The following is a 14,290-nucleotide window of genomic DNA, read 5'->3' as shown; positions in this document are numbered from 1 at the left end:
TTTGTTACGAGATTTATGTACGCCGGAAAAAACCTTCAGTGAAAAAGTTCGATGAATTAGTGAAGTTAATTCAGGACCATTTGTACCCGAAGCCATCATTCATAGCTGAAAGGTACAAGTTTCAGCAAAAGGAAATCAGCAGGAAGGAGAATCAGTCGCAGAGTACATCGCCAGCCTCAAGAAGTTGTCTGCATACTGCGAGTTTTGGCGCATCCCTCAACGACTATCTCAGAGACAGACTGGTGAGCGGCATCAGGAGTGAGTCGACCAAGCAGAGCTGTTGGGAGAGACCACCCTAACCTTCGACCAGGCAGTGTGAAAATCGTCTGCTCAGTGAAGCGGCGGAGAAGAATGCGGCGGCATTGACAGTGAACGGCGGCAGCCGGGTCCAGCGGATGGCAGCGCATCACCACCCACATGTGAGAGTCGGCGGCAAGCCGGGTGGCAGCGCGAGCTACAACGCAAGGCACGAAGTCAAGGTGCAGTTGTACGTGCTGTGGGCAGTGTGGTCACTACAGGAAGCAGTGCAAATTGTTTGGTGTTGTGTGTCACAAATGTGGTAAAAGAAATCACATATCTAAGGTATGTCGATCTACTGAAATTAGTAAGTTACCAGACAATCAGCTTTCGAAAGTTAAGAAAGGTATATCTTATCAGTCCTAATTTTCAAAACAAGAAAAACAAAGATTATAAGAAACATAATTTTGTAAATGATAGTTCAGAACTGTCAGATTCAAATAAATTCTAAGAATTATGTTCAGAGTGATGAAAATCTTGAGAGTTATGTCGAGGACATACAGAATTTATTTAAAGTAAATGAAACTCACGGTGAAAGAATTAGAGTTGACCCAATTAAGATTAAAGTCCTAGTGCAAGGTCGAGAAAACCATATTTGAAGTTGATACTGGAGCTAGTGTCACAGTGTGTAGTGAGGATTTTTATGAAAATAATTTTAGTTCTTGTAAATTGTTAGAAAACAGACCTAACTTTGAGTTCGTACACTAATGAACCTATTATACCTGTGGGCAAAGTTAATGTTGATGTTTGCTATGAGAAAATACATAAATGCTTAGATTTGTATGTGATTAGAGGAGGTTCACATCCTTTAATGGGTCGTGATTGGCTTAAAGTACTGGGAGTTGACATTTCGTTTAAAAATAACTTGTGTGTTATAAACAGACCTATAGATAACAAGGCTAATTTCGAGACAATGACGTCCGAGCTAACTAATCAATTTCCAGAAGTGTTCACTGAGAAACTAGGTCAGTATACTGGCGAACCAGTAAAACTAAATCTAAAAGAAAATGCTAGACCTAGGTATTTTAAGCCAAGACCGATACCATTCTCATTGAAAAAGTAAGGTAGAAAAAGAACTACAACGCTTAGTTGACGAACAAGTGTTAATTCCAGTAAGCAGCTCGGAATGGGGAACGCCCATTGTACCAGTATTAAAAAAGAACGGTGAAATTAGGCTATGTGGAGACTTTAAAGTTACTCTAAATCAGTATCTAGAAGTAGACAAGTACCCTATACCTAGAATAGAAGATTTATTTGCAAATTTACAGCATGGAGAACGTTTCTCTAAAATAGGATCTTAGTCAAGCCTATATGCAATTAAAGTTAGACAGTGAGTCACAAAAATTATGTACAATTAGCACGCATAAGGGTCTTTTCTCATATTGTAGAATGCCTTATGGAATCTCATCAGCCCCAGGCATATTTCAAAGAGTTATTGAACAATCTTTGCATAATTTAGAAGGCATATCAGTGTTCATGGATGATATTCTTATCACCGCACCTAATAACGAAACTCATGTAAGTAGGTTGCAAGAGGTTTGTAAACGCCTGAGTGAAAAAGGATTTACCGTAAAGAAAGATAAATGTACGTTCTTTGTAGACAAAATCGAGTATCTTGGTTTTAGTATCGATAAAAGATGGACTGCATACCTCTGAATCTAAAATTAAAGCTATAATCAAGCACCTGTACCTAAATCTGTCACTCAAGTCAAAGCTTTTATTGGCTTGGTAAATTATTATGGAAAGTTTATCAATAATTTGTCAACAATCTTGAGTCCGTTGTACAAATTGTTTAAAAAAAGGACGTGCCATTTGATTTTGATGAAAAATGTCTCAAATCATTTAGCCATGTCAAGGATGTTTTGACTAAAGCACCAGTTTTGGCGCATTATGATTCAAAGTTGCCTGTAAAACTAGCAGTAGACGCAAAGCTCGACAGGGCTGGGCTGCGTACTTAGTAATCATAACCCCTGAAGGTGTTGAGAAACCTATTGCATACCACTCTCGTACTTTATCACCAGCAGAATGTCAATATTCACAAATAGATAAGGAAGCTTTAGCAGTAGTATATGGAGTAAGGAAATTTCATCAATATTTGTATGGCCGAAAAATTCACATTGTGTACTGATCACCCCCCATCTGACGTCACAGCATCATACGATCATACAGTTGGTCTTTTGGCTATGGCTTTAACTTGCCAGTAAACAATTTATAATATGTATAATAATTATTATTATAATTATTATTGTAATACAATACATTACATTTCCTCCCTTCCAAATTTCAAAATAAATTGAATTCACACAAGTCATAGATTAAATTAAACAATACAAGTGTAATAATAAATATATAATAAACACGTTGTAAATAATAACAATGAACCAAGGTGGAAAGGTACCTATTTACACTGTATCGCTGAAAGTTCAGTACCTTTAACTTTTGAAGATGTAAAAAGCTGAAACCCAAAATGATCCTATTATAAAAACAAATACATAACTATGTGATGTACGGATGGCCAAATTTTTTGTCAGGAGAGAATTAGGGAATTGTTACCTTATTTCCAAAGGAAGGACGAGCTAACAGTTGAGGCATGGCATTGTTATGTGGGGATATAAATTGTTGTTCCTAACAAGTTGCGTAAGCTACGTTATTAAATGAGTTACACGCGAGTCACTTGGGAATTGTAAAAATGAAGTCAGTAGCAAGATCCTATATTTGGTGGCCAAATATAGATGAAAACATTGAAAGCCTAGCGAACAATTGCTCTTCCTGTCTTATGGAACGTTCTAGTCCTAGTAAGAGTAATCTACATGTTTGGCACTATCCATCTATGCCATGGGAAAGATTGCATATTGATTACTTGAGTCCTTTCAAAGATAAGACCTACTTGGTAGTAATTGATGCTTACACTAAGTGGTTGGAAGTATTTGAAGTAGGCTCTACTTCAGCTAAGCTAGCTATAGAAAAGTTAAGAGAACTATTTTCTAGATTTGGATTACCTGTCACTATCCATAGTGATAATGGACCACCATTTACCTCAGTTGAATTTAAAAATTTCATGCAACTTTAATGGTATAAGACATAACATTTTCACCAGCTTATCATCCTCAGTCTAATGGTCAGGCTGAGAACTCAGTTAAGTATGCTAAACGTAAAATAAGATTGGCTTTTCAGAAAATATTGATACTAAAGTAGCCTTGAATAGGATGTTATTTGATTACAGAAACTCCGTTCATAGCACTACTAACGAGACACCTGCCAAATTAATGTTTAATAGGACCACTAAGATGCAGGCTAGATTTACTCAGACCTAATGTAGCCAGAACTGTGCAATTAAAAACAGGACAAACAAAAAGAATATTTTGGCGGTAGAAAAACGAGAATTCTATTTCCTAATCAATCTGTATTAGTGAGAGATTATCGCTCTAAAGACAAATGGATAGAGGGCATTGTAATAAAACAGTTAAATAATGTGATGTATTCTGTTATGACAAAAACTGGTTTAATTTGGAGTAGACATATTGATCAGCTGATAGGACTACACAGTAGTATTGTTGACAGTGACAGTCAAATTCCACCATCTCAGGACCGTACAGTTGCGGAGCGTGAGACAGGCGCTCAGTGTCCGCCAACTCCAAGCCCAGTCAGAATTAGTAACACTGACCTCACTAGATCAGCTGGTCTCTCCCCCTCCTCACCGCATCATACCTCTCCATGTCACATCACTACCCCCTCATTCTAGACCACGTCTTTCTCTACCCTCAGCTGTTCCTTCTCCTGTCACTAGAACAGCTGATCATACAAACAGATACCCAACTCGTATTAGGAAACCTAGTAGAGAATTAAACTTGTAAATAACTAACAGTACTTTAAGGGTGACATTTAATAATGATATGTGTTATTTATATTTAAATGTGTTTATTATATATTTATTATTACACTTGTATTGTTTTAATTTATCTATGACTTGTGTGAATTCAATTTATTTTTGAAATTTGGAAGGGAGGAAATGTAATGTATTGAATTTACAATAATAATTATAATAATAATTAATTATACATTATTGTTACTTGGCAAGTTAAAGCCACAGCCCTAAGACCAACTGTATGATCGTATGATGCTGTGACGTCATATGGGGTGATCAGTTTGAATAAAATGCCATTGGCTGTTCTCATCACGCCACCAGATCATACCACCACTACCACTTCCAGTGTCCTGCCCTTGTCTCTCTCTCAGTTACCCTCCAACCTTAACCGAGCACAGTCGATGATGTAAACTAATTCAGTCTTTTATTCCGATTCCCCGTAACACGTACACAACAGTTAGTGGTAGTAGCAGTGCAGCTAACTACTAAGTCTTACACGATTTATTTATTCAGAGCTAGTGGTTAGTTGGTGGTAGTAGCAGAGTGCTGCAGACTACTAAGCCTTACACGATTTATTTATTGAAAGCTAGTGGTTAGTTGGTGGTAGTAGCAGAGTGCTGCAGACTACTAAGCCTTACACAATTTATTTATTGAAAGCTAGTGGTTAGTTGGTGGTAGTACCAGAGTGCTGGTGACTACTAAGCCTTACACGATTTATTTATTGAGAGCTAGTGGTTAGTTAGTAGTAGTAACAGTGCTTCTGACTACTAAGCCTTACAGAACTTATTTATTGAGGGGACTAGTGGTTAGTTAGTAGCAGTAGCAGTGCTTCTGACTACTAAGCCTTACAGAACTTATTTATTGAGGACTAGTGGTTAGCTAGTAGCAGTAGCAGTGCTTCTGACTACTAAGCCTTACAGAACTTATTTATTGAGGGGACTAGTGGTTAGTTAGTAGCAGTAGCAGTGCTTCTGACTACTAAGCCTTACATAAATTATTTATTGAGGACTAGTGGTTAGTTAGTAGCAGTAGCAGTGCTTCTGACTACTAAGCCTTACAGAACTTATTTATTGAGAGCTAGTGGCTAGCTGGTGGCAGTGTTGTTGACCACTAAGCCTAACAACACTATTATTATACCACTTATTTTTCATTACAGTTCTAGATATGATTGGAACACCTTTGTGTAAGCATTAAATCGAGAAAGCTGAAATTGAAAGTACAATTTACACAGGTGGAGGTGGGCATTTTAATTAGTGAAACACGTACTTGGAATGGATGTTTACTATAGAAATACCAAAATAATAATTTAAAAACGTTTTAAAAAAAATGGTGGATGTAACATGGGATCTCGACAAGAGGTAGCGCCTACCCATCCTGAATATTCTATCACTCCGAAAGCAAGAACAGAGATGTTTTTAGGATTAAGTAGAATGTTGCACTGTAAGTTACTAAGCTTCTTGCCTAAGTGAACAATAACAAATCCTCTCTCTATACTGGTTCAGTTGTAAGAAGTACAAAAACCTCTGTTTGCAGTGGAAGGGGAAATCACGATGTACTCTTCTCTTAGATAAAAAGTTGGAATATTATAATCAAACTCCAAGGTGGATATATGGGTAAAAAGTAAAGCACTTGTCCATTTTTAATAGTAATGTACGTAATATTTTTCTTTTTACTCTATGTCATACACAAGCCAAAATAAAAGAGGATTTTCATGAAAAAGCACTGCCCATTGCTGTGAAACCAGTAATTGTAACCAAACAAACAAACTGGCTAACAGAATAATTAGTAAATATCCAGGAACACATTTTTATTTATTTTATAGTTTTTATGTTTTACAACAAAAGAACAATAGTTCTATTTAATAAAATAAACATTTTATTAAAGATCACCTCACAATTTTTATAAAATTGATAGGAAATAAGCAAGACTTGTATAAAAGAGTTAATTAGTTCTTCAGAGACAAGAGAAAGTTCACAATACGAGGTAAGTTTGAGTTGTTGCCCAACAAAAACTCAGCACATGGGAATGTTATGTACAACAAAACCCTTCTGATTATTAAATCTATCGAATGCTAGAGTAATAGATGATCCACTGGTGCCAAACAATTACCTGCCAGTCACCATTTGTCCGCAGATTCCGCCAAACACCACCATTTGGTCTTTGTGAACAGTAGCAGAGTGGCCAGCCATCGACGGCGGGGAGAGAGTGGGCGTCATCACACAACTCCATCGGTTCTCATTTATATCATACATATGGAGTTCATTGAATGTTCTCCAAGCCTGTATTCCACATAGAGACTCACAATCATATTACACAAATAACAGTGTTCTTTACACTTAACCCTTTGAACCCCAGGCGACGAAATATCGTCGCCGAGAAGATATGCGAAGATCCCCGCGGCGACGATGTATCGTCGCCAATGAAGTTGCGAGAATCCCCGGGCGACGTAATATCGTCGCCATGGTATATGCGTTTAATACATATTTATTTGAAATCGTAAAAATACTTATTTTATGAGTATTAATTCATATTTATATGTATTTTATTAAAATACTAATTTTTTATTTATTTATTTACTAATTTATTTATTTAGGTAATATCAGTGATTTTTGTGTTGTACGCCTAGAGGTTTTTACAAGTCGCATACTTTTATGTAAAAATTCAAAAAAAGTTTATTTTTAGAGATATAAATATAATTTTTTTTGTACATACACAAAACTAAATTTAGAAAAATAAAATGTGGGTGCCCATATTAAAAATATTTCTTATTTTTTAATTAAAAAATCTTAAAATCAATTTTTTTGCCTAAAAATCTATATACATATATTTTAAAATTATGTTAATGCTGTTAAACATTTTTTTATACTTCAGACTAATCTTTTTCTGTGTATACAATTTCATTCTGGACATTTTGGTGTGTAATACAAGACAATAGCATAAAAAATTGCAAAAGTATTAATTTTTTACAAACAGTATGCAAAACAGCTGTTTCTGCTCCGGGGATTCTCGGTAGTTCTTAGGTCAAATGATTTTGGTACGTTTTTTTCCACCATCAATATTTTGGTCTGGGGTTCAAAGGGTTAAGTTGGTCCATAAATTTATTATTTTCCTTTACCTTAAAACAGAGAACAATTTGCATTTTTAGAAAAACACTGATTTGCTAAAACTAAAATTAGTAAAATTTTTAAATTGATAAAAACAAGTTTTTCTACATAGACATTTTTTTTAAGTTTGAAAAGTGCTTAGGAATCAAATTACATCCAAAGTCTATTTTATTACATAAAAAATCTTACATATTGAAATAGTTGAACAATTTAAAAAATACTTTTGCATTTTGGCATTTTTAACTGAATCCATCCCGAGAGATACACATGGACCAGTTGGTTAAAAAATTACATGTTAAGTGACAAACATTATTTAATAATCTTATAGGAATGTAAAAATGTCTCAAAAATCATTTGACAGGCAGGTTCTAATTTACACTTAAATTTATTGAAATAAGTTTTTTTTCAATTTGTATGATTTCTTTACAGCGCTCTTCCTCCATGACAATGGTTATTATGCAGTAAAATAAAAATAAAGTCTATTTCAAGGTAAAAATGTGTTAAAATTCATTTCTCTTTTAAGATCATGAAGTTGAAAGAGCACATGATTATAGTGACTGTGGATTAGGCCCTGCTGAGCCGAAAAATGGGAGCCTTTATTATTGAAACTCATTTAGATAACATAATGTTCACACCTGATGTAATGGAAAGGGTGTAGGATGGGTCCAACCACCAAACAATACCAGGAGACCCTCATAGTAAACAATGGTTGCCAGAGCTTTCGGGGTGGGGTAAGTGCCCATCGTGAGCAGACGGTTCCACTTCCTCGAAGACAGATCAAGTTGCCAGAGGTCATTGAAGGTCGTACTTGTACATGTGCATCCACCGAACACGTACATGGAGTTTCCTAGAATTACCAAATTGTTCAGTTTGATTAAACAACTTTTCATAACATCATTGGAAAACAATGTCCATTGAATTCTAAAACAGTGTGATCTTTATTGTACTTCCAGTCATGTGATGTATGACAAAAAGTCACTAAAAATGGTTAGAATATGAACAAATGAGTTGACTATTTAATAGATATATATCAAATTGTAAACTGAGATCAAGCAAGAACTTTATGCTTCATAGGATCTACTATGAGGCTGAATCTACTGTAAACAGAACATACATTTCCACAAATGGTGTGAAGCAAAAACCCATACAAGAATATTAGTCGCGGGAGGAGGGAATTTAAGAAAGTGACAGCACCTGTCAACTCTAAGCATTATCTCACAGAGATTTTCAGTGAAGTGGTGTATTGGCAATAGTGGTGTAGCATAATTTTTCACTGGGGCATGTAACACTTGCTAACTTCCCAGCCCATAGCAACAAGAAGTCATGAAGGAACGGGTTGAAATACACTGTTTCAGATGAAACCAGACAATCATGAACTCAATTACATTAAAACATAAAACCAATATTTAATACTTTTATTTTTTGTGAGGCCTTTCAATAGACACTTTTGTGATGTGTCTAAAGAAGATAGCCTTACTATCGAAAGGCCTCACAAAAAATAAAAGTATTAAATATTGGTTTTATGTTTTAATGTAATTAAGTTAACAGTAACCAATATAAGCTCCATCTACAACAGATAATCATGATAGTTTTGCAACATCCTGAACAGATATTTTTGAAATTATCTCCAAGGCCTCCAGCATGTTAATCCATCTTGCCGAAGTAAAAGCATTCTTGATGTCCAGAGTGACCAGCAGTACTATCTCCATGGAGTAGTGATTCTTCTACTGTACTACCTGAAATGTACTTACCACTCCTTTGATGGCACAAGTGGTTGATCTACCCTGCATGAATTCGCCAGTCACCCATGCGGAGACTCTCTGACTACAGTGTGGAGAGATTGCCAGCTATCTGAATCTCCTTTGTCAGATGTGGCCGGAGGAGTTTCTCAAATAGGTTCCATGCAACATCAAGCATACAGAGAGGCCTGTATGCCAATGGAGATCTTGTGTTCCCCTTGCTTTTGCTGATCAAGACTAGATGCTGTCTTTTCCCAATTTTTGAGAAAACCTCCTCCTCCAAGAAAACGGCTGTACATCTTCAGGAGTACTTCAAGACACACCTCCGCAGCCACCTTCACTGGGTATGCCATCTGGCCCTGGAGGCTTCTTGTTTCTAAGTGTACTTGCAGCTTTCTTTAATTCTTTTTCTGTAAACAGTGGCAAGACCTGAACGAACGGGTGCACCTCCAAATTTCTCATAGGATGAGTTGGAAAAAGAGTGTCGATGACATGCCAAAACCTTTCAGTATTCATAATAGGGCTGTGTAACAGAGATCCGAGCTTTTGCTTCACGATCCTGTATCCCAGACCCCAGGGGTCTGCGTTAATGTCATGTATCAGCTCTTTCCACTTGAGGTACTTGCTCTTATGAGGTACTTGCAAACTTACGTTCTTTTCTTGCACGCCTGTATTCCTGACGTACAAATAGATGAGCACACAACTCCATACTATATCCGATCAAATATGTTAAAGCTAGCTGATTAGAGGTCTATAAAAATTCTTTCTTTTACTCATTCTTTTATCTACGAGAAATTGCCAAAATATTTCTATGACGATTTTGATTTTGTAGCACAAAGGAGTATAAGTGAGTCAAGATATGGATCCTCAGTCCTGCGTTTGCTCCAACATAAAACTGTTGGTAAATTATTTACAGTATCGGCTTGCCGACTGTGGAATTCCCTGCATGTTCAAATCACCTATAATATCCAGCCACCCCCAGTTTTTGGTGTCTTTAAAACGGTATTTCATGGAGCGGATGATCATGCCTAGTGCACCCTAGGTCACTGATAGCGTCAGATTTCAGAAACTACACTACGCGGAAGGTGAAATGGAGCTAAACTAAACATTTACATTGAATCAACCCTTCCCACCATAGCTATGTTATGTGTAGAGCTTATTCATTTCTTACTGGAGTAGAGATCACAAGTACAAGTTAAACACAATACAAACACCTGTAAAACATGTAGACCTCAATAAAATTAAAAATCTAAGTTCAATATTCACTTACCATAGCTGCAGGCAGAATGGGAGTAACGTTTTGTAATACCATATCCCTTGTCTGGTGGAGTGTAATGCTCCCATTTTATGTTGAAATTGGTGAGGCATCGGTTGAAATTATTCTTTGTATGAAGAAACACATCTGGATAAAATATAAAACTATATTAAAACTTAAGGAAATACTTTTTAATAAAGTAATACAAAACTTATTACTCAACCAATTACTCGTACAAAGTTAAAGGAGGTCTTATTACACATATAGCTGAGCAGGTAGGTTGCTCATGAGGACAGGATGCTGCAGCAGTCAATCGTCCAAGAAGCTGCCACACTCTATACTTGACTAATAGATTACACTAATGAATAAGAGGAAATTAAGTGATAAATGTCTAGACATACATGTGGGTTTGGCTAATGCCTTCACAAAAGCGGTTGCTCACTCCGGCAACACTTTAATAAGCAGCCTACACATTTGTTATTCAAAAGTCAATATCAAACGATTCAATATATTACCAAAATTCGATATTATATAATAATCCTACAACAATAATTATTATACATTACAACAAAAAACAAGTTTTAAAACAGTAGCATTAAAAATAATAAAACCAACTTTAACTTGGACCACATATTAGAGATAGCCTACTTTACAATACTTACAGCTTGCCCGGATAGCTGTGAACAACCACTTTTGTGAAATGGAGGAAAGCATTCTTACCCAATAGGTGCACTTCTCTGCGGTACAAACAATTACAAAGATATTCATAGCCATTTTCAAAATCTCTAAAAAATAGACATTACTCGTTTATTGTTTACATTAGACATTATTATAATTTATCAATAAGTCGAAGTCATATGTTAAGTTAAATAAATTGTAATAGCCTATCGAACTATTAATTTGATAGAAACAATCGATAAAAATAACCGAATAATCAGTGTAGGCCGCTTATTTATTTATTTCCTTCCAACGGTCAAAAACCAATTTACATTTGTTAACTTATAATAGGATTAAATCATTCTTAAACAAAAGGGCCAAACCAAACATGCAACTGGACTCTAAATCAGATCTAGGCATAATTAACGTATAATTAATTGTAATAAGAGAGTATAAATTATATTAAAAATTAGTGAAAGTATATAATAAATTAGTGATAATATTAACTTAAATACACTACTGTAAGATGTGATACCATATGGAGGAACAAACAGACAAACAATAACAGTGCAAATAAACTATAAAAATTATTAACAACAATGAAAGATAAACTTTAAATGAGTAGTAACAAGAGTAAAAAATATTGACATTAATGACTGATAGTGGTAAATAAAAAAAAATTGAAAAAAATAAAAAATATATAACTTAAATGCATGCACATTATTGTCTAAGACGTGACATATGAATAAATAAAGAGATAAATAGTAACTGTGCAAATAAACTATATAAAGTAAACAACAATGGGGAAAAATACTGTAAATAAATAACAAGAGTAAAATATATATAGGTACCAACAGAGAGAAAAAACTATAAAAACAACAAATGCAAGCAATAAGTTAAATGTAAATATATAACCAAGAGGCACAGTCGTAATTATAAATGTGTAACAAAAGATAAGCAGAAACAATAACAGAGCAACACAACAAGAATAATGGGGTAAAAGTTCAGACGATATGTAAGTCATGACAGGCCAGTCTCAACTCTCTCTTGAAGGCATCACAGCTCATGTTAAAGAAGTCCAGATGTCTGGGGAGGTTGTTTGCCAGGCGTTGAAGACGTGGAAAAGCACTGTGAAACATGTACTGTGTGGTGTAGTGCCGCCTTGCAAACAGCTGGGGGTGACGAAGATGACGTGATGCCCGGAAGTCCAGCAATTCGAGCAGATCAGGTGCATCAATGACAGAGCAGATCAACTTCTTCAAGAAAAGCAGATCATGAACTATACGTCTTGAATGGAGAGGTTCCAAGTTAAACTGAACTCGAAGGTCATCAGTCGGCACATTACGGTACTCAAAGCCCAGCCGCAGCCCAATCAAACGAATGAAGCGGCTCTGTATGTTCTCAAGCCTATCAATGTGACCAACAAGGTAAGGGTTCCAGACAGTAGAAGAATATTCAAGTATGGGTCGAACAAGGTGAACGTAGAGGATGTTAAGGGCTCGGACAGAAAAAATATCACGACTGGTCCTAATAACAAAATAGAGTGCTGCATTAGCCTTTTTAGAAATGTGATTGATATGCTCATGAGAACTTAGGTCGGAAGCAAGTATGACACCCAGATCCTTTATTTTAGAACAACGTGCCAGGGGTTGATTATTAAGGTTATAATGATAAAGAATAGGAGTATCTGACCTAGAGAATGTCACAATAGAGCACTTGGAAATGTTCAGAAGCATATCATTAACGTCGCACCATTCTGCAAGCAAATCAATACTCTCCTGTAGGGACACACAATCCTCCACAGATGCAATTTCTTTGAAAATTTTAGCGTCATCAGAAAAAAGTAAAACATTAGAACCCACACATTGAACCAGATCATTAATGAAGATTGTGAACAACACTGGCCCCAGTAGGGAACCCTGAGGTACACCAGAAACAGCTGGGAAAGGCTGGGATAGTGAGCCCGCCACTCGCACCTGAAGAAAACGGTCCCGTAGATAACATCCCAGCCAACGCAAGAGCGCCCCACCGACACCAACAGCTCTGAGCTTAGCAACAAGGTGGTTGTGACTAACTCGATCAAATGCTTTCGAGAAATCTGTGTAGATGGCATCAACTTGGTGTGAGTTAGAAAACGCTTTGAGTATACTATTTTGAAAAGATAAGAGGTTTGAAGTGGTCGAACGCCCTTTGACAAAACCATGTTGTTCAATGTTGATAACATTCTTGAGGCTGAACGTCAATCTTCGAAGGACGAGCGATTCAAAGACCTTAACCAAGGTTGACTGGATAATTATAGGGCGATAGTTCTTAATATCAGAAGGAGATCCAGACTTTAAAACAGGTGTTATATATCCAATCTTTAAATTAGCAGGGAAGATGCCAGCAGCCATAAGAGCGTTAAAATAAACTGTGATATGAGGCGATATTACACCGCTGCAATGCCTCAGGATCATAGGAGAGATATCATCGGGGCCAGCACCCTTGTTTGTGTCGAGCGACTTCAACTCAGAAGTCTACTCAGAAGTCGACTTCAACTTATTAAAGTCTACCCCTCACTGCTATCTACACAATCTATAATATTGTAATGTATTTCTGATGTGTAGGTCTAGGCCGTATTTGGATTTGTTATTTTGTAATGTTATTGTTAAAGTTGTGTTGTAAATGTATTATAATTCTTGTTAGGCCTAGGGTAGGGTACGATTATCGGACCCGGTTTTTTATATCGAAGAATGTAATCATAGATACCTAATATTCGCATCTCAAATCCTAGATTATCAATCGATATAAAAGTATCTATAGTCCTCAATAACAATCATATTTTTTAAATTAAAGTATGGATTTAATATTTATAGTGATGAAACAAGTTATTATAAGCAAAATTAGGAAAACTGAAGACGACCATATTTGATCCTCTCACAGTACAGTTGTTTCTTTACCACAAATTTCACATAATGGATTTTTCGGTACGAGTCCGACATGATAAAGCCACGTAAAACATGTCTTATCATCTTTCAAAGCAATGTCGTGTAGTTTTCTAAAATTTACTGCCATTTTTAATAATCAAACGTTACTTATATGTAAAATTGAAATATTACCTTACGTGTATTATTTGAAAGTGTTTACAGCTGTTGATATAGATTATTTAAGTTATTTCTTCAAAATAATTAATCAGTATCGATGGATTAAATCGGTGGTTATGATTAAGTAATATCGTTTGCCAACTTCGATATAAAAACCGGGTCCGCTTATCGTACCCTACCCTAGGCCTAATATAGCCTAATACCTATAATATCAAATTTGGATAATATATCCAATAGTTTGATAATAACAAACAAATGAGTTTAGGCCACTTATTAAAGTCTCCCCTAAT

At 35.9% G+C, this 14,290-nt stretch overlaps 1 protein-coding gene across 1 annotated transcript in view; it reads right to left on the bottom strand.

Annotated features, from left to right (window-relative positions):
- Window positions 1-14,290, bottom strand: part of LOC124365121 (F-box only protein 42) — a 32,816-nt gene that overhangs the window by 18,004 nt on the left and 522 nt on the right. The window contains exons 2-4 of the mRNA XM_046821066.1: window positions 10,276-10,407; window positions 7,902-8,113; window positions 6,272-6,441 (exon numbers count right to left, since the gene is read on the bottom strand). Of these exons, the coding sequence (XP_046677022.1) occupies window positions 6,272-6,441; window positions 7,902-8,113; window positions 10,276-10,407 (514 nt within the window). The remainder of the gene's footprint in view (window positions 1-6,271; window positions 6,442-7,901; window positions 8,114-10,275; window positions 10,408-14,290) is intronic.

The sequence above is a fragment of the Homalodisca vitripennis genome, chromosome 6 (genome assembly GCF_021130785.1).
Source record: "Homalodisca vitripennis isolate AUS2020 chromosome 6, UT_GWSS_2.1, whole genome shotgun sequence".
NCBI classification, from domain to species: Eukaryota; Metazoa; Arthropoda; class Insecta; order Hemiptera; family Cicadellidae; genus Homalodisca; species Homalodisca vitripennis.
This window is presented reverse-complemented; position numbering and strand designations above follow the sequence as displayed.